Raw genomic sequence first — 20,739 nt, 5'->3', positions numbered from 1 at the left:
CCAAGGTCAATTGTGTTCGAAAAAATCTGCCGGTCAGATGTGCGATTACGTTAGCCGCCCAGGGAGGTTCCCGAAGGTAAGATTTGCAGACCGAGCGCGACTCAATCACGCAGTCTCAGTTCAATTGTATTTTGCTTTGGATGCCGAGTCTGTCAGTTGTTGACCACTGGGCTAGACCCCAGTTAGTCTTTGATATAAAGCATTTTATATTATATCTTCAGGAGCAATATTTAAAATTCTCAAACAGCTACACTTCTTGTGAAGTAAATTTACTGTATACCGCAGCAATGATCTGGATTGAAACTGGATTATTTTGAAAGCCTGGATGGAAATAGTAAAATAATTTAAAACTATGTATAATTCAGTATGCACTTCTGACGGGAATATTTTGTAACAAATGAAAAAAAAATGACCTACTTGCAGCAGGCAGCAAGCAGCCATCCTTACCTGGGCGACGACGTCGGAGATGGAAGCACAGCCCACCAAGAAGCTGTACTTATGTTTCAGCAGGATGCCGGCGTGAGTCCAGGCCTGGGATAGAAACTCTGCTCAGGTTGGCTTTGGCAAAAGCACAAAGCCCAGTGTACCGCAGCCTGTGCATCAAAATAGCTATAAAGCTCTCCCTGAAGGTGCAGGTCCCTGCGTCTAATCCTACTGATACAGTTACAGATACAGACACAGATACAGACACAGATACAGACACAGATACAGACACAGATACAGACACAGATACAGACAGACAGACCCCCCTATGTCATGCAGGTAAGTGATTTTTTTTTTCTTTTTTCATTTTGACTTTTGAAAACAAATAAATCAGTAATCTTTTTAAGATAAAATATATGGAAATGTAACTTTTTTTGTTTGCTTGTTAGTAATGTACAAATCGATTGAACTGACAGGAAATAAATACTATATTTCCCAAAATGTGACACAAGTTTTATGCAGCCATGGGATTATTAGGTGGTGTTTAATATACAAAAGGCATATTAAATTTAACATAAAGTGTAAGCACCCTCCCACTGAGTTATAAAGCTGGTGACGAGTGAATGTTTTTGAGAGAAATCTCTTGCTGAAGCTATATCTACTGCCCTGCAGGAGTTCTGGCAATGGTCAGCATGCCAGCTACTATATTATGACTAACAAGCAGGCTGCTTCTGCATTGGTATGAGCTACTGATAAACCTCAATGCTAAGAACAGCATGTGTTGATATTCGGAATCACTTTGCAGGTGAAGTATATGACAGCTTCTGTCACATGACAGCTCGCCTGCCCTCCATCCCTCTCTGTATTGGTTCTGCGTTCTCGCTGCCCCAGTATGAGCACCCTTACCATCGCGTCCAGCAGGGGGAAGGCAGCCAGGTAGAGGAAGGCCTTCCGGGTCTTTTGGCCCACAGAATCGTCCACATGGTGAAGCTTGTTGATGATGTAGTATCCCAAATCGGTGTACGCTGTGGACACCATTAAGGTTAAGAGCACTTTCGTGCAAACTCAGCATTAAACGCCGTGGACTTTAATTGTTTAGCCAATATTATCAGTGTACGAGCAATAAAAGTAGCAATATGAAGGTATAAAAATGATTTACAGGCGCTGATAATGATATTTGGATCCTGTAACACTATTACTGACTTAATGGTATCTGACAGTCGATTTTTATACAGCAAAAAACTATTGCAAAGAATTTACTCTCAATCGTTCTCAATCACACAAAATGAAATGCTTGCACATCCAAAGCAAAAGCAAATAAGTTATATATATATATAATGTATATTATGGTCAGCTCTGCAGCTCTTTGGGTTAATCTAAGTGCTTTTACATCCTCTGCCTTTAGACTAGGGGCTAAGGGGACCTCCATGCTGCAGGTCTTGGAAACATATTTCAGATAGAAATGTACTAGTTAGCATTCACCCTGCAGCAGCCATTCGTGGTCACGTGACAAAGACGAGCCTTGTATCTATGCTTACTGCTCAGAAAGAGGTGCAACGCGATAGAGACAGCACATGTGAAAATCAGTGTCAGCATAACTGTAATACATTTTTTGCTGAATTTATTATACACAAGAAAATATACTTCCCAGAATACACTAGTCAGAGACCCGGTCAAAATGTTGTTGATCATATGTAAGATATGCAAGCATACATTAGCTGCGAAATGAGGAGTTTGACAAAATACTGGTGGCTACACTCTCTTAGCTAACCCGCTAATGAAAATGAAGAACTGCACTTGAAAATGTAAGAATAGCATCGTTTATGTACTCCTTCCAATCTGTTAATGCGATGAAGCAAACGAAGCTCTTTCTGGTTACGATAAATCAAGACGTAGTGCTACTGATAGCAGAACTGCGACAGTAGAACAGTGACATGTGACACACTCCCACTGCCAAACGCAATGCATTAGAAACAAAGGGTATTTTTTATTTCCTTCTTAAAGTAAAGGGAATCCAAATGAGAAATCGCCCAATCCACGCGGAATAGCAAAGACCACCAAACGTACTGGCTCCTCAGCACTGGAGCGCAGGTGCCAAGGTCCGGGGCCAATTTCTGACATCTAAATGAAAATGCTGAACTATCGTGTTTTTTTTTAAAAAAGAACTACTCAACTCTTAATTCAATCCAGTGTGAAAACCAAGTGTTTTATACAGTTAACTAGTGCATTTAAAGTTAGGACAGTCCAGAATTTGACAATGATATCACCACAAAACCAGTTAATAGGATGCCAGACGTGCACTGTTACATACTCTTTCCATATTATAAAAGAAACTTGTATTATTTTTCATTTATAGTTGTTCAGTCAACTTTCCAGTGCTTAACAAGATTTTTTAAATATCGGCAGTTTATGAAATAAACATAAATGTGGTAAAAAAAAAAAAAAACCTCTGGTGTGCAAAATCCTTTGACTGGTGGTGTAGCTGAAAGTATTTTTATGCATTTCAATGTGGTTATTTTAAAGTTAAACTAAAGGAGTCTAAAATCCGCGATGTAAGCTGATCATTGGTTACAGTGTTTTCTGAATCTTGCCGTGCTCAGCACGCTTGCAACACTATAACATTACATTGATTAGATATCATCAGACACAAATATCAGCCCACAGAAAAACACGAGTCAGTACTCATGAAGTGCATACTGCACAAAACAAATAAAGATACTTCAGGGGACATTTGTTTGCCATAGCATTAATATCTACATCACTGAGAAAGAAGTTTGCTCTTGCTTGTTTTTTTTTTTTTTTTGTATTTAAACAGGGACAATCCTCTGATAACACGGAGCAGTGTGTGGCTTTCAGGGTTCGGACTCATGAACGATTAGGTTGCCGGTTCAAACCCCAGGGACAGCAGAGTGATTGCGTCCTTGAGCAAGGTTCTTAACCCGCAATTGCTCCAGGGACTGGCTGACGCTTTCTGAATTGTATGTTTCCTTGGATAACACACGCACACACACACACTCACACACATATATAAGAACATCGCAATGCCATCAACTCGCCATACTGCAGAGCAGCAATGCCACTTGGGTCAATCGGACTCAGGATCTCACCTATGAGTGTGTGGAAGATGATGGCCACGGTTCCCGCGGCAACCATGCAGAGGACGGCCTTGGTCCGGTCCCTCTTGCTGTTCACGAACACCAGTCCCACGTTCTTGAAGTCGCTCATGGGCCCGGTGAAGAACTTCATCAGGGAGTAGGCCAGGCCATAGCTAGCCAGCATCTCCACCGCATCCTTGACGGTTGCGATTCCCCGGTTCAGAGCCTGGCAATGGCAGGGGAGAGGGAGGCGAGAGATTTTAGCCGAGACAAAACAGGGTAACACGAGTTGATCAGTGGTGCAGATAAAGAACCGTAGGAATGAATTAGATCATTTATTCGCTTAGCCAAATGTAGACAACGTGACACTGATAGCTTACATGTCCTCATTCAAACAACGTGATACAACAGTAGTTTACCCCAATGTAATTACGAACATCCATCCAACCATCCATTTTGCAGAACATCAGCTGGTTTGTTTGATGACACTCGTTACGTTTTCACAAGCCACAAGCCAGAGAACATGGAGTACTACCAAAAATGTCGTCTCCTGGTCTTAAGCGTGTGACGCGATATTTCATAGTGTGATGCAGAAACAGCGGATCCTCCATTAAAAATGTGCACATATCATAACCATCAGGGTGAAATGGGTATTAACACATCACAAGTGATGTGCAAAGCTGGATGGATGGATGTATGGATGGATGGAGCCATATTTTGTTGTGGTACTGAACTTTATTATTTGCTATCTACAGACTTCACAAACAAAACACAGCTGGTCTGAGATCAGATGAGTGGTTTATTTCCCAGGTTTCATGGCTACACTGAGAGCCTGAGAGTTTCATTTTTGTAGAACATCTTGTCCATGCTGCTGACTTTAGCCGTGTTTGAAAAATGCATTTTTTGAGGTGACCCAGCCCAAAATGAAATCACAATGCACGATAATCATAAACATTAAAAAATACTTTGCTGGAATCCCTTTAACTATTATATCATTCAGTATATTGTCACTCAGTATCTTACACCCACAATTTAATATCACTGTTATATAAAAACAACTGTTTTACTGCATCGTCAGTAAAGTTACGAAGGTAACTAAAAATAATTTTATATATATTTCCATTGGCCATTTACTGCTTACAAGACTGCATCTGTGATACCGACAAGCCAATAGGTGAAACAGCAAAATCCCTCAAAAGGTACGTGCAAATATTTAGTAAAAAAAGAGACGTTTTCATCTTCACAAGTCAAATCCATCATTATCTTCTTGTTTTATTAAGCAGAGTTATAACAAACGGGAACCCAACAGTCATTTAAAAAAGCCACAAAACCCCACAAAACAAAGAATGAGATGTTTAAATGCAGGGAGTTCGAAAAGGAAACTTATTATACTCCTGACATTAAACGGAAAAAGTGAAGTGTGGTTATTTTATTTTTAAAATAGGAGATTTTCAAATATTGTAAATGACTCATTGTTAAACAAATTGCTAAAACATTTTGTCAGTTTATTTCAATGGTGGTAAGAAGCACATTCTGTTCTCTTCAATGGATTAAGGTTTAGACCAGTGTCTGCTGTATTCTCCTAAATAAACAAAATGAACATTATTTTTCACCCACTAGCAGTGGTGAGACTGGGATTATCATTTGGTGACACTGCAATGGCTCACAGCTACATTTTCCCCTTGTGCTGGGCTCCTGGGTGAAGGCAGGCTTTGTGCATCGCTCTCAGGTTGCACGTTTGACACAATAGTTCTTTTTTCCATGTTGTGTGTCTCCGGAATCACGTGTGAGGGAACAGACAAGCACTTCTCTCAAATGCTGCATCACAGTGCAGCACCCTTAGCCCCCAGGTATCCATTGCAAGGGGCTGCACTTCGCTGCCAAGCTTGCTCTTACCTAAATATGTGTCATAGAGAGCAAGACGGAGTAGCCAAACAGAGGATGTCCCCATCGGGATCTACAAAGTGTTGTTGTTATCATTTGATTTTGCGAAAATGTTTTCTTATAGGTGTAGTTCTTGTGAACAATAAGCCTGGTGGGGACAGACTAATGCTGGAAGTGACCTCGTTCCAGCTTAGGTCCGAGTGATCTCCCTGCCCTTCTTCCTTTTCCACCCCCCCCCCCCCCCCCCGCCTCCCCTGCTAATGCCCACTTCAGTAAGGCACCACCAGACCGCAGTAATCTACTCATGTCCAATTTTCTGCATACCTCTTCACTGCTCTCCATACTCAATTTATAATCATTAATGGGACGAATAAGCTGCGAGACATCAGATGCTTAATTGCTGGATAAACAGGAAACTGAGCTGTAGCTCATGACTATACTAAATAAAACAAGCCTCCCCAAACTGCTAACACAGAAAGCATTTCTATTAATAACGTTTCTATTTACAGCCAGCCATACTTCCATTACATAACCATAATCCCACTTTCACCATGCTTTGCAAAAGCCAGTAACTGTAATGGTGTGTTCTGAAAAGGATGTGCGGGATATCGTAAAGGTACAAGGATACAACATGTCTAGCCATCTAGAGTATTAGCAGGAAAAGGCCACAGTGATATATAATGTAACACATGAGTCATTATGAGCACTCACAGCAGTTGTAAAGGGATCCAACTTCACACACTCGTCAAAGTGCTCAGGAGTCATTTACCCTAGCTGTTAAAATTTTTAATTTTTTTTTTAATGCTCTGAATGTCACCGATTAATATGTGTAAATGTTCCGTGTGCTTAATATGTATACTGTAAATACATTCATTTATATGTATTGCACATGCATTGAGGTTGGCATGAAGATGTGGATTGCCGATGTCTCAAACCAAACCTGACACGGAGACCTCAGATAATGGTTTTGGCGAAGTTCTGCTCAGATACCTTGGCAGATGCCCATTGTGCTCTTTACGGTTTGCTCTGGAAAATCCCTGACACAAAATCGGCATTCTGTTTTCAAAATCATAGTTTCAGGCCGCTACAAACACTTCAGTTGTTCCCCTACAGTTGTCTGGAAAGAAAATTTTTAAAAAACAGAACACTTTATTGTTTATTGGATTTCATTGTTTTGGTTTTTTACACTTTTGTAAGTGCATTATTGTACATAAATAAGTCATTTATTAGACTGCGCCTAAGTAGCAATGATGCAAAAGGAACCACGGCGGTTATATTATTTAATTTGATTACTCTCCAGAGTTTTAAATGAACCTGTCAATACCTTCCAGCTTTGCATGCCGTGATACAGAGAGAAAAACATTCCAGATGTTAGACATATGTTGCTGCTGTAACCGTTGTTTATCGTTAGGCTTATAAATGTTATTGAAGCCACCTCAATATTACAAAATACAATAATATACAAAACAACAACAACAATATTTTTTTTTTCTTTCATGGACAACTAACTAATTTCTTAGACAAACTACTATCTGTGAATGAATAATGGTGAAATTAGGCTGTAGATTGATCATGTGCATCTAAAACAGCACTAACCAGCTGAATGGATACTAAATCAGTAAGACACCTAGCAAAACTAGCAAGAAATTGACCTTAACCATTGCTGACAGAGTAGCTGACTTTAAATGATCTCTGACTTCTGATTTAGCTCATCTCTCACCCTTCGGCCATATGCTCACGGATCCCGACATGGCTAGAGCTGTCATAATCACACAAAACTCCATGACTCGATTATTAAAAAGCATCAATTAAAAATTTCCTTCTCGATTATTCGTCAATATAGCGAAAGGAAGACGACATGAAGTGCATGAGGGTCTAAATAAATAGTGAAAGCATGAAAAGCACTTCGCGTTAAAAGTGAATGAAAATGCAGTGGTCTGTCAGTAGTCTAGGGATGGGTACCGAAACCCACCGGTCCCGGTGCCTAATTATGAAAGACCGAAGTATCGATAAGCTCTGACGTTAATGGTTCTGCTGTCGGTACTGGAGAAATTAAAAAAATAAATTTCCTATTTAATATTGTGAAATAAACATTACCTAGCATATTTTACCTGACCAGCCTTTTGTAATTTGCGATAATATTCGTTATTCGCCTGCACTGCCATTATTTGCAATCTCACGCATGAAATGTAGTCTGTTCCGCAGTATACAGAGCTCGCGCGCACACAACACGAGAGAGCTCGCGCTTATGGAGTGACGAGGGCGGAGAGAGCCAAACGATCCAAAGTATGGTTACACTTCACCCGTGTGAACACGGACAATGCTCGTTGCAACAAGTGCAACAAGATTTTTGCTTGTAAAGGCGGAAACACAAGCAATTTATCAAATCAAGCCAAAGTGCATTATGTGCAGAGAGAGAAATGCAAAGTTTTCGACTGCCTAGCTTCTACTTGATCATCCGCCTCCTCAGGTATGTATGCTATGTTAAAATAACGACATAAACATCACATAAGGTCTTTCTAAATCAGTATTATAATGTTAATAATTTAATAAATACACATTCAGTTACTAAATATTCAGACTAAATATTTAGAGTATTTTTATGCAGTAGCCTAAATAAATATTAAACATTAAAATGCCTTTATAGTACTGGGGCCTGTTTCACGAAGCAGGATTACTTGCTTAGCCAGATAACTTGCCAGATTTAAGGTAGTCTGGGCTAAATAGACCTTACATTTAGCCCAGACTACCTTAAATCTCGCAAGTTATCTGGCTAAGCAAGTAATCCTGGGGGCCGTTTCACGAAGCGGGTTTAGTGAAAACTCGGAGTTAGTTGTGTGTGAGTTAAGGGAAATTCAAAGTTTTCGGTTTCAAAAAGCCAGTTGAGCCCAACTCTGAGTCATTTACCGCGGTAACATACCCCGTGAAGCTAACCTGCTCGCTAGCAGGTTTAATCCCTGTAACTCTGAGTTCCTCCTCTTCAAATGAACAGTCAGATTGAAGCAAGTACTTTCTCAGACATGGCGTGTCCTTTTCTCGAAAGACCGGTCGACATCGAAGCACAAATTATCCGCAGGAATCTACGTCAGGAGAGGGTGATCAGACCCCGTTTAGATATTTTATCGTTTACAAATGATTTTCTGTTAGAGCGTTACCGTTTTTCATCACAGACAATCATTTATCTCAACAATATTCTTAGCCCTCATTTTGCTCGTCAAACACACCGTGGACATCCTCTCAGTTCCGAGCAAATTCTTTGTACAGCACTTCGCTTTTTTGCTAATGGCAGCTTTCTGTATAATATTGGTGACGCTCAACATGTTTCTAAGGCAACCGTCTGCCGGTGTATCAGACAGGTTACTCTTGCGCTTAAACATTTTCTCTACACGTTTGTGGCATTTCCTGGTCACAGATGTAGTAGAATAATCAAGGAAGAATTCCACAGAATTGCAGGTATGAAGTAATAGCCTCATATATTTAGTAATATGCTTTAAGATTTGAAGCAATAAACAATTGTAGGTTAAGACTAGATAAAATACAGTTACACTTTTTGCATTGTAACACCATACAAAACTAGAAACTGACTGCAGTACCTGTTAAAATTAAGTAGACTTATGCCCTCTTTGTTAGGATTTCCAGGTGTGATTGGCTGCATAGATGGCACACATATTCCCATTAAGGCTCCTTCAGTAAATGAAGGAGACTATGTGAACAGAAAGTCATTCCACAGTATTAATGTGCAGGTAGGTGTTTCTAGCTTTTAGTAGTTTACTGCATTGAATTATTGGCCTACTTTACAGTACATCTACAGTAACTAATCACTGTTCTGCATTGTGAAGATTATATGTGATGCAGCCTATGTCATCAGCAACGTGGAGGCAAAGTGGCCTGGGTCTGTGCATGATGCCAGAATGTTCCGTGAATGCACACTGAGTGCTAGACTTGCTCGTGGTGAGTATATAATGTAGCTACAGTATATTATAATCTTTAAGCAATATCTTGTTCCCTCATATTGCACCTTAACATGTAAACTGTCTACTCATTATTGTAGGGGAGTTCAGTGGTTACCTACTCGGTGACAGGGGGTACCCATGCCAGCCCTATCTGCTGACCCCATACCCTGATCCTGAGCCTGGCCCACAGCAAAGATATAACTTGGCTCACAGCAGGACCCGGGCCAGAATAGAGATGACCCTGGGCATACTGAAGGCCCGTTTCCAGTGCCTTCGTGGCCTCCGTGCCACCCCAGAAAGGGCCTGTGATATCATTGTTGCATGCGTAGTCCTGCACAATATTGCAATGATGAGAAGAGAAACCTGGGTTGCTGCCCCAGAGGTTGACCCTGATAACAACCCTGACATTCCTGTTGATGCAACAGATGGACAAGCTGTTCGAAACGCAATATGTTCTAATCATTTCCAGTAAATAAGTTGCAAATAAAAACAAATGACAATCATTTTATGAACTCTTCTTTATTTCCTGTAATTGAATATGCAAAACAGTATTTTAATATTTTGTTTTGAAAGACAGTTAACGATCCATCAACTTGTGCCACTACCCACCTTTAACTGATGTTCCAATATTTGTATTTCTATTAGGGTTTTCTGCATTTTTTGTTTAATGTGTTCCATTTCCAGATCCGATTTTTCAATTTGTTTCTCAAGGTATATTTTGTACAACTGCTTTACAGGGAGCTATTAGAATACACAAAAATGTTACATCTTGGCAGTATTGCACTGTGAAAATTGTACCACTATGAATATAACTTAGAAAACAGACACTTGTAGCTAACAACATTTTCATTTAATGAGAAGAATGATTCTTAATCCAATTTTTCAATAACTGGCAGGCAAATACTGAAGCATCTTACAGAGGTAAGCTGCGCTGTGGCTGTGGATGCAGTCGGTTCACCCTGGAGATTCTCTGCATTGCTCTGTGAAGAAAGGATAAATGTTTTAAAATGGTGCATCACTTACATGACGTATTTGTTAGAAAGTGCATACCATAGGCTGCTCTACATCTTCCCTCCCTGTGACAGCTGACAAGGTGTCTTCATCCTGTAGTGAAGACTCTCTTACTTGCATACACCAATAATGAAAGACATAGTATGAAAAATCTCGAGAAGAGTATGTACCATTTCATGGGTGTCTGGCGGTTCCACAACAGAGATTACTCCATCAGTAACTGCAAGACAATGTGGATTACAGGCAATTCATCAACAGAGACCTGCACATTTTGAATATAACTTTTACAACAGTGGGCAGTCTTTCAAATATCACAGTCTTTCAACAGTATGTACATGAAGTAATGACATCTATCAAATTATACTCATCTATAACTTTTAAATAAATTACAATCGGTTCGATTATGATGGGTTTGATGATGAGTTTAATGGATAGCCATCACTGAGCCAACACTGGACAAATGCACATACATCATTCATATGAATTACTTACTTCTTATGTAAGAACTTCTGTCCTGGGGCATGGCTGTATCGGAGGAGCTTCCTCCTAGGATGCCATCAGCCATGGGCCGGCCAGTGTTTTGGCTGAGAGCCATCTCTTCAGCCTCTGTGAGAGGTGTTGGTGGTGGACCCCCACCAGTTTTTCGGGCCTCTGCCTTTTTCCTATTGGCTAATATGTAGGTAAAATGTGAACATATGCACCCAAGCCCACATTTAGAACCTTGTAAAAAGATTTAAACAATATTACATGCTGCCAGATTTAAGATGAAACTGTAGCTTTTGTGTCTTATAGACAAGCAAAACCTCCCAATCGTCCAGTGCCTACCTGTTTGTACTATATTTTTATACTTCATCTTTATTTGCTGCCAAGTGCGCTTTATGCCTGCTGGGTTACAACTGTAACAACGAAATTAAATTAGAGAGAATATAGAAAAACTAGTATTATTTCTTAAATATACATCAATCAACATCGTTCTTATCAATACTTACGCATTCACTCGGTCAGCTATTTTCTGCCACGCTTGTTCCCGTTCTTTCGCAGCAGCAATCGTGTTTCCTTTTTTTGATATGGCATGCTCATATTCAGCATACGCCATCATTAATAATTCAAGCTCCACTGGGGTGAAATTGGAAGCGCGAGATTTGTTTCCTTGTGTTGTCATGGTGAATCATTTTCTCTGGATGCCATTGATAGAGCCTTTTTATGTGCTCGTGCACGCGTGACAATCAGGGTTAATTGAACTCAGAGTTTTGTAAACTAATCGTTATCACCTGTTCTGAAACCAAAAACTCAGAGGTTGACATCTCAGAGTTAATCAACTCAGAGTTCAAGTTTAAACCCAGAGTTTGCAAAACCTGCTTCGTGAAATACCCCCCTGCTTTGTGAAACAGGCCCCGGCTTTTACAAATAGATAAATAATAATAAACTAAGAAATTATAAAGCAAAGCTTACCTAAAAATGTATTTGTAGTAATTAGATACATTCAATTTAGCGTACATTGCAATAGGTTCCAAACTTGTATTACTTTTAATCCCAAACACAGTTAACTAATTTATGTGAATGTGTTCGTGATAAAACATAAACATTAGCCACAGATGATTGTTTAGCTGCATTTTGCACCTTTTTGGATGTTGATTTTTCTCCAGAAGAATGGTTAAAAGCTGCTAGTTCCTTTGCAGCCTACCTGCGTGCTCCAACTATGTTCCTTTAAATCATTGTATATTCATTTACAAGAAAATTGTGTTTATTTATTTGTTTTACAATCATTGGTTTTGTTTGTGTAATAGATATTTGCTCAAACATTGGTGTTTGCTAAGCTATAGATAATTATTTTACATTTAAAAAATGAAGTGTTGTTACGATACCCATCCCTAGTCAGTACTGAGAAGCGGAAAATAAATACCACAATAGCAGGACTGCAAAGCAAATACATGTTTAAAAAGACCTTGTTCACCTTGTGTGTGCGTGGAGTCTGCGTGTTCACCCTGTTTGTGCGTGGAGTCTGCGTGTTCACTCTGTGTTGTGTGCGTGGAGTCTGCGTGTTCACCCTGTGTGTGCGTGGAGTCTGCGTGTTCACCCTGTGTGTGCGTGGAGTCTGCGTGTTTACCCTGTGTGTGCGTGGAGTCTGCGTGTTCACCCTGTGTGTGCGTGGAGTCTACGTGTTCACCCTGTTTGTGCGTGGAGTCTGCGTGTTCACCCTGTGTGTGCGTGGAGTCTGCGTGTTCACCCTGTGTGTGCGTGGAGTCTGCGTGTTCACCCTGTGTGTGCGTGGAGTCTGCGTGTTCACCATGTGTGTGCGTGGAGTCTGCGTGTTCACCCTGTGTGTGCGTGGAGTCTGCGTGTTCACCCTGTGTGTGCGTGGAGTCTGCGTGTTCACCCTGTGTATGCGTGGCTTTTCAGCAGATCCTCTGGTTTCTTTCCACTATCCAAAAATATGCACCTTAAGTGAACTGGAGTGCCTAAACTGACCGTATGTGTGATATGAATGACTGAAAGATGAATAGTCAGATTAATCAGTAATTACTAGATTATTGATATAATCAATAGTGAGAGCCCTAGACAACACCTACTGGATCCATAAGACATCTGTAGCAACTCTCAGCCCACCACTAAAACTGTCATTAAGATTAAATCATGTGACCGGAAGTGTATCAGGAACTTAAAAGAGGTATACTGGTGAGTAGGGTTGTCACAATTTCAAACCCGATACTGACACCCAGGAAAATACTCAACACTCGTTTCCATTTTCCCACACCATAGGTTTCTGTCTAGCTGCTGGTTTGACTTTTCTCAGCTTCAATCTGGGATTTAACGTAACAAATAATTGTGTTACCCTGTTTAACTGACTTCTGCATAAAGACCGGGATGTCGGTCTTTCAGATGCTTCGCCAAGTTTGCTGTGCTATTCGAATAACTCTGTTTGCATATATGCTTACCGACATCCTTAGCCTCTCCCTGGTCGTTTGCCTCATATGCAAAATACTTCCAAAAGGCACTTTTGCTTTTTTCATTCTTGACTAAAACTGGTTGTGAAGTCCCTTCGGCAGCAGTGCTTGCCACGTTCAGCCAGCTCAGTGTTAACCAGCAAGCGTTCATGTGTTCAGCTGTTAGTGAGGAGAGGGGCTGTGCGTCTGTCTGTCTGCAGTGGTGCTGTGAGAAATTTAGTGTCAACTGGAGGTGAACATGGAGCTGTTGGTATCGATACTGTTGCAAATGACTACAGTATCTACTCCGATAGCAATTTTTAGTATCGATTAGTATATGAGTATCAGATACTATTTCTTTGACAACTCTATTGGTGAGGTTATGAAAAGTACCTATGGAAGTGATTTAGAAAACCAAAAGAATCATACTGTCCTTGCAATATATAATTGAGGTTAAGAGAATCACCTAAAGGAGTGAATCACATGCATATATTGCTGTTGCTATATTACTGAAGTTATAGGAATCACCAGTGGAAGTGAATCAGGATCCTAAGAGTTGTTATACTACTGAGGTTATGAGAATCACTTTAGAAGTGATACAGGAACCTAAAAAGCCACAAAAATTGTTGCTAAATTGCTGAGGATTTGGGAATCGCCGATGGAGGCAGACTGTACAACTAAAAGAGCTATATTGTCGTTGCTGTATTACTGAGATTATGGGAGTCACCCTACGGAAGCCAAGCAGTGTGGCATACCCTACGGAGGAATGCCAGAGAAGGCTGGCTGGCAGGCACCGCGGGAGGTAAAGCAGGAACTGCACCCTACGTGAAATGGAAGGCGGAACTGTGGGCTCTGCACACATGATATACTTACACACAGCCTGCCTGTCACATGCTCTTTCTGTGTGAAATACATCCATCCTGATATACTATATAATGCGGAAAAGCTCACAGCCACATGTGACATCTAAGCATTTTACCCAGAAAAGTATATTCAGTGCTGAATATTTAATATATCAATGTACAGATTTTATTGCCAGTGGGAGGCTGCTGCATTTCTGATAATAAATGCAACATTATCAGTATTGTTAATTATTAATAGTAGACCTATAGTCGAGTTATATTTCAAAATGTTTAATTTTACACATTATCTGAATATCCAACTACTTCTCTATAGGATAAAAAAGCAGGATGCTTGACTATTTAGGCAGCACAGATTAGACAGGGCTACTACCAAGTTAAGCACGCAGTATCAACATACAGAAATTTCTCCATCTCTTTAAGCAAGCTGCACCTGTAATGTTGATCTAAATGACCCACAGACCACGTCACAGCACGAGCTGCAGCCTGCTGCTGTATGATTACTGAAAGCAGGATTTCAATATAGCGTCACGTGGTATTAAAGGGGTCGGACACGTACGCTAATTATAGTGGATTTTCCCGTTTTAAAATGTCTGTTGGGTCTTTGACCGGATAAAATCATCTCTGGATTTGAGTTAAAAATACTGATCCTGCTCTGCTAGTAGCTGTTCTGCTTATCCCTTGGTGCGTGTCAGCTGGTGAGATCAGCTGATGACTTCGGGCTGTAATTCACCTGCGTGTCTACTGAAGGTCCAGTCCTTAATAATCTACGCTTTTCTGTAAAATTAAAAACATGTGCATATCACAGCATTTTATGAACAGTGAGACTGGTCCTTCAAGTCTACTTCAAGTTATGCCCCAGCTAGTTAGCATTAAATCAAAATCCCAGTGCAACCTAAAAGAAGTCTATCAGTACAGCCTATAATTTGAACTTAAGCAATGTATGATCTAGTGTGCAGTAGGGTCTGCATGCTTGCTTTTGCAAACCAGGCTGCTTGTGGAAGAGAAAGAATGTTTACTAGTGCTTTATTACCCTTTTATTCAAGTTTAAAAAATAGCACTGCGTAGGTATACGTGGGAGTATGCGGAGGATGTGAATGAACGCACGGAAATGCTTAGCTCTGCCTTAAGGACACAGTGACCCACCACGATTTAAGGCAGCACGGTGTTTGAAATGGACGGTGCAAAATAAATCGGGTCGGGATTTGAGCAGCTGAAGCCATCTTCGTTAGCATTATAAAATACAGCGACCCCCACTAACCTTTAAGTCATCTTCCACATCCCAAAAAGGAACAGGACGGTAAGAAAACAAATATACGAACCACTGCCATAGTGACGCGTGTCAATTTGCGGAATGGTGCTAGATTATTCCCTGAAAATGTCATGGGCTGCATAATGCCTGAAAACAGAATGATAGCGCAGCATGACATTGGGAGCCGATCCTCCACAAACACACCGCATCCATCCGACACACGTACCCATTAAACGTTATTTCGGCGCAGAAACAGCAAACCGTACTTGCCTGCTCTCCGAGGTCGATGGCTATGTTTGTGATCGCCAGGGGCACCAGAAAGCGGACGAGGGGCCAGTAAGGAGCGAACGCAGGAATATTCACCATAATATCGGCGCAGAGACAGCGGCACAGCGTGCATCTGCTGCTTCGCGGCTGTGAAATTAAAATGATGCGGGAGGAAGGCTGTATATCCACTGAGCGGATCGCCGGTGTTTTTCGGGGTTTTTTTTTTAGCCCAAGTTCACAAAAGCTGTTGTCGTCCCTGCTGTCATACACAGCAGCAGCATCACCCAGTACACGCAGGGGAAGAGCTGATGGTTACCGGAAATTTCTCTTGAATATTTCTCCATCGTTCATAAGCAAAAAAGGGAAAAGGACGAGCGAATCAAGCCGGCGATCCGACTCGGCGAATGGCGAGTGGAGCTGACAGGGCGGAGATCCGGCGGCGCTGCGGCTCCCCGGTGACCGCTCTGCGGTGACGGAACCTGCGCCTCGGCCACCCAGCTGAAGCATCATCCCATCCCCTCCGCAACACGTGGGTCGGCACATTCAGGCCACGCCCATGAGCCTGGCGTCATCGCGCACCCCCACCCGGCCCCTAGAATTGGATGCGGGGGGCATAGGAGTCATAGGAAATAAACCCTCTCTCCCCATATATTAAAAAAGAATATACAAACAAACAAATAGATAAACAAGAACGGCAAAACACGAGACGATCCCGCCCATTCCTTTTACATATGTATTAGGGCAATATTTCTTTATATGTGCTGCACTGCAGCCAGACGTATATAGGCTCAGCAGGATTAATTATAAACGTTATATTTTATTTTTTATATGTCTACCGATGTGTACACCAGGTTAAACAGGGCTAGACCGGGAGGATCCATCCCAGGGATTACATATGGAATATATATATACATATATTTTTGACAAATTCAGATGCGGAACGATCACTGGTCCTCTGCTGGCCAGATGAAGTATTTAACAAGTACTTGAAAATAGAAAAGGCAATGTGTTCAGATATACTGTGTTAATTGGACAGGAAAAACAACGAGCATCATAATTTGAAATGGATTCCAAATGAGCTGTAATATGTTACTCAGTTTGCCCTTTATTTTTCATGACACAAGAACTGACTAGAACACCACTGAAACGTAACATGTCAATCAATTGGTATGTTGTGTCATCATTTATCTGTCAATTAATCAAATAATTTAATCCAAAATAAACTGACAATGTAGGTGTTAATCAAATACCAGAGTTAAGTAAAAGTATCTCATTTAAATTTACTCATTCATTAATCTTTGCTTTCACTATTTACTGTAGGGCCTATTTCTATAACAATATTTTTTCTTGCTTGACATGGAACCTTTTGTAGGATTTTAGATTTCAAATTTCAGCAATCACATAAAAGATTTATTCTTTTATCACTTATGCTCTTAATATTCCAGTAAGATAACAATGTTTGTTTAGGGCTGACGGACATTTTGATCAAAATGCATTTTTTTCCTCAGACATGGTATTTTAAAATGCAGCTGACATAGTTTTTTTTCTTTCCTAGTCAAAACATTTTGCTGCGATAACAAAAGTCTCTTCCCATGCATACTTTTGTCCATGTACGGACAAACAAACAGCAATTTATCCTTAGGGCGTCCTTAGGACATATAAATCGAGGATGACTTTATGACATTAAATCCCTGTTTACGCAAATCCCTATTCATAGATAATAAATATTTAACATTTTAGCAGTAATGCAAGGGACAGCCAAAGGATTGTGTTGCTTATGAGTCATCTGCTTGTGTTGTTTACTGGGTTGATAATCCCAGGATTTGTGTTTAAAATAGATTTATTGCACTGACACTGAGGGTATCTGCCTAATCAATCAATCAATCCATCCATCCACCCATCCATTCATCCATCCATCCTTCTTCAATAACATATCCAGTGCTGTGTTGTGGTGAGCATGCAGCCTACTATTTGAAGATATATTGATTATGTTAGACAAACTTAGAAAGAGGTGAGACAACAAGTGATATTGAATTGAGGATGTACATGAATTCAGAAAAGATCTAAGAGTTAAGATTTTGAGCATCGATAAGTTTTTGGCACTGGTAAGATTTTCTGTAATATCCAATCAGGGTGGATTTTCACTCTTTTAGAAAAATGTTAAAATTCCAAAGCCGCACTTCGGGCATGCAAGACATCATCACGACTGGGACGGGACAGATGGTACCAAAGACAGGGCAGGGCATGACCGGACTGATGGGGTACATGGGACAGACACCAGACAGGACCCGGAACTGGACAGAAGGGCTGGAGACCAAACCACCAAGATAACATGAAAAACAAGACCAGATCCAGACTGGGAACACAGGACAAAACAGACACTGGGTAAAACATGAGGAGCACAACCACAGGACAGGGGACACAGCATGATTAGGGGTGTGGCACAGGCAGGGGTAGGACCAGGAACCAGAAGGGCATGAGGGACAACCAAAACAACACACTCCAGGAGAGGGCAGACAGGTAGATGGACAATGGAGACAGAGATGGAAACACTGGAGGGAGCGATAAGGGACACAGGCCCAGGCAAAACAAAAGCAGGACAGGGTAACGGAACAGGGACCAAGGTATGATTGGGGTAAGTGGAGAATGGCTGGGGAGTCTTCCAGGAGCTGGGCAGCGAACCTGGGACACAGATCTTCCTGGGCCTGATCACTGGCAAGAGCCATGTCAGGACTACAGGATCTAAGGGTCTCAGAGGGCCAGTAGAGCCAGAGCAGGATGGATCAAAGGAAACTGCAGAGTTGGAGCAGGAGTGCCCCGAGCAGACAGTGTTGAGAGAATGGGAGGGTGGTTATCTGGCATGGGGGACAGAGACTCAGCCAGCCCCAGAGTTGGAGCAGGAGTGCCCCGAGCAGACAGTGTTGAGCAAATGGGAGTGTGGTTAGCTGGCATGGGGGACAGAGACTCAGTCAGCCCCTCTCTTGGGCCCCAGCTGACACTGCTGACCTCACCGGCACATACGACCAGGTCGGGGGTCCTCTGGGCCTTGCCCTAAGTCCTCTGGTGGTGCATCCTCTGGGTCAATTCAACTCTGCCAGGTGGCAACTGGGGAGTCAGAAGTCAGCCTGGTGGCAACAAGGGAAACGAGAGTCAGCCTGGCGGTGATCAGGGAGGCAGTGGTCGGTCTGGAAGCGACCTGCAAGGCATGAAGGCAGTGGTGGCTTAATGGTTAGGAACACGCATTTGTAGATCCGAATCCCTGACCAGCAAGGCACCACTGAGGTACCCTGAGCAAGGTACCACCTCCAAGCACTGCTCCCTGGGCGCTGAATTAGCTGCCCCCTGCTATGTCACATTGTCACATACAGATGTAGCCACTTGAATTTTCCCCCGTTTTCATGATGGGGATTTGGCTGGTCCTTGGCTGGGTCCTGGGTGGGACCTTGACTGTAATGAGATCCCCAACGATGATGTAATGAACATGGGGGCCGGCATGATCCGCCCCTTAACTCTCTGTGTGTGAAGTATTTGCAATGATTTATCCATCCACCAGGGAGAGCAGTGATTGTGAAAGCTGAAGTGAGTTACCTGAAATCAGATATTGTAACTCTAAAAAAATCTAAACAAGTATAATTTTCTTATATTTAGACAAAATTCCAGTTTCACTAATAAACTGACTACACTGCAATAAATGGCCTGTAAAATTTAAGAAATTGTTTCTGTTGTGAGGCAAAGATGGCCTAAAACTAGCAAAATGTGTTTTTAGTCAGTTATTGATGAAATTAGAATTTTGTATTTTACTTCCCCTTTTGGAGATGAGGCAGACCTAAGATGTGTGCAATACAATAATTACAGACCTAAACAAAGTAATAAGACTGATACTGTCGAGCAAAGAGGGACAGTGTGGTATATGGAAATTAAACAGATTTGAAGCCCATTGAGCTTGTTTTGCACATGATGAAAGACTTCATCTGCAAGGAAGCCAAGCCAGGCACAAAGCAGCAGCGTGTCCAAGCAATAGAGTCATTTTGGGAGAGGAGAGTGACCCAAGATGTGTGTAACAGACTAATTACAGGCCTAAACAAAGTAATAAGGTTGATTGTGGAGAATAAAGGTGGACAGAGTGGAAGAAAACATATGGTTCTGTACTGTGCCTGAATAAAACAGTGTTCTTGTGTTCTTTCTGTCTGCTAACAGTCTGAAAGGCTGCTGATGGCTGCGCAGTGTACAGTGCGCAGTGTACAGTGCGCAGTGCAGACTCCAAAGGGTTAAGAGAACAACCTCACCTTGACCCCTGCAAACATATCTCTTCTCATTGTGGCCAAGCAGAGAAGGTAATGACACATTCACACGTCATTGTGAGTGCCCTCACAAGTTCCAATCTATCTATCTAGTGCTGCTTCATTATTCCATCCTTTTTGTGCAATGTACTGATGTACAGTACTGTCAGCAAAACAGCATGATACTACCACCACCATGCTTGACCGTTGGTTCAGTGTTCTTAGGTTAAGAAAGCAACCTCACCTTGACCCCTGCAAACATATCTCTTTTCATCGTGGCCAAGCAGTGAAGTTACTCACATTCACACGTCATTGTGAGTGCCCTCACCCCCCCCCCCCCATCTAAAAAACAAATTGCTACAAATGCTTTTATTCAGCACCAATAATCTGAGAATTTAGAATGTGATAATTCTATTTATATTGTTAAAATCTACTTTAAACATACACTTTTCAAAAAGCTATGTTCAGTGGTTCTGACGAATTGTAAAAAAATTACATTATAAACATTTCTTGCCAAGACTTTTGAGCTCTGAAGCTTATAGACATAGGGGTTGGCTACACAAAGCTGAATGAGACATTCAAAAAATTGTATGAGGTTTGATTACTAAAACATTACAACTTTGAAGTGATTTTGGAGTCACCACACCTTTGCATTCTGTCAATGGCCCATCAGTCTGGAATGTCTGTCACTGCCCTTCACACCAATCAGTCTGGAAAGGCAGAGTGAAGTTTACAGTTTTTTTCAATTGCTGAGACAGATACTGCAATATTGAAGTTATTGCTGTTAAGC

At 41.4% G+C, this 20,739-nt stretch overlaps 2 protein-coding genes across 4 annotated transcripts in view; both read right to left on the bottom strand.

Moving 5' to 3' along the window:
* Positions 1–16,178, bottom strand: part of LOC111841572 (progressive ankylosis protein homolog B) — a 31,028-nt gene extending 14,850 nt beyond the window's left edge. Inside the window, exons 1-4 of the mRNA XM_023807410.2 lie at positions 15,673–16,178; positions 3,531–3,744; positions 1,330–1,448; positions 448–531 (exon numbers count right to left, since the gene is read on the bottom strand). Of these exons, the coding sequence (XP_023663178.1) occupies positions 448–531; positions 1,330–1,448; positions 3,531–3,744; positions 15,673–15,768 (513 nt within the window). The 5' untranslated portion in view covers positions 15,769–16,178. The remainder of the gene's footprint in view (positions 1–447; positions 532–1,329; positions 1,449–3,530; positions 3,745–15,672) is intronic.
* On the bottom strand, positions 9,859–15,657 carry LOC140588917 (uncharacterized). Of its 3 annotated transcripts, XM_072711581.1 has the most exons (8): positions 15,473–15,657; positions 11,356–14,927; positions 11,192–11,262; positions 10,859–11,035; positions 10,537–10,586; positions 10,406–10,459; positions 10,273–10,335; positions 9,859–10,096 (listed from the first exon to the last, which is right to left on the bottom strand). In XM_072711581.1, exons 2-8 carry the CDS (start codon positions 11,526–11,528, stop codon positions 9,944–9,946), a joined length of 741 nt encoding a protein of 246 aa, XP_072567682.1. In that variant the 5' UTR covers positions 11,529–14,927; positions 15,473–15,657; the 3' UTR covers positions 9,859–9,943. The 3 variants fall into 3 exon arrangements, with proteins under 3 accessions (XP_072567682.1, XP_072567678.1, XP_072567686.1); XM_072711577.1 differs by having other exon boundaries at positions 11,356–15,657; XM_072711585.1 differs by lacking the exon at positions 10,406–10,459 and having other exon boundaries at positions 11,356–15,657.
* Positions 16,179–20,739: the final 4,561 nt, after the last annotated feature.

This window comes from Paramormyrops kingsleyae, chromosome 1 (genome assembly GCF_048594095.1).
Source record: "Paramormyrops kingsleyae isolate MSU_618 chromosome 1, PKINGS_0.4, whole genome shotgun sequence".
In the NCBI taxonomy this organism is placed as follows: domain Eukaryota; kingdom Metazoa; phylum Chordata; class Actinopteri; order Osteoglossiformes; family Mormyridae; genus Paramormyrops; species Paramormyrops kingsleyae.
The sequence above is the reverse complement of the archived record's forward strand: the minus strand, read 5'-3'. Positions and strand labels throughout refer to the sequence as shown.

Excerpts from the sequence above, each read along its gene's own strand:
- LOC140588917 (XM_072711577.1), bottom strand. The coding sequence starts at position 11,528 with ATGACAACACAAGGAAACAAATCTCGCGCTTCCAATTTCACCCCAGTG. Across the intron at positions 11,263-11,355 it reads ATAGCTGACCGAGTGAATGC|TTGTAACCCAGCAGGCATAA; the intron begins GTAAGTATTGAT and ends TCGTTGTTACAG. Across the intron at positions 10,336-10,405 it reads AAGATGTAGAGCAGCCTATG|AGCAATGCAGAGAATCTCCA; the intron begins GTATGCACTTTC and ends CTTTCTTCACAG.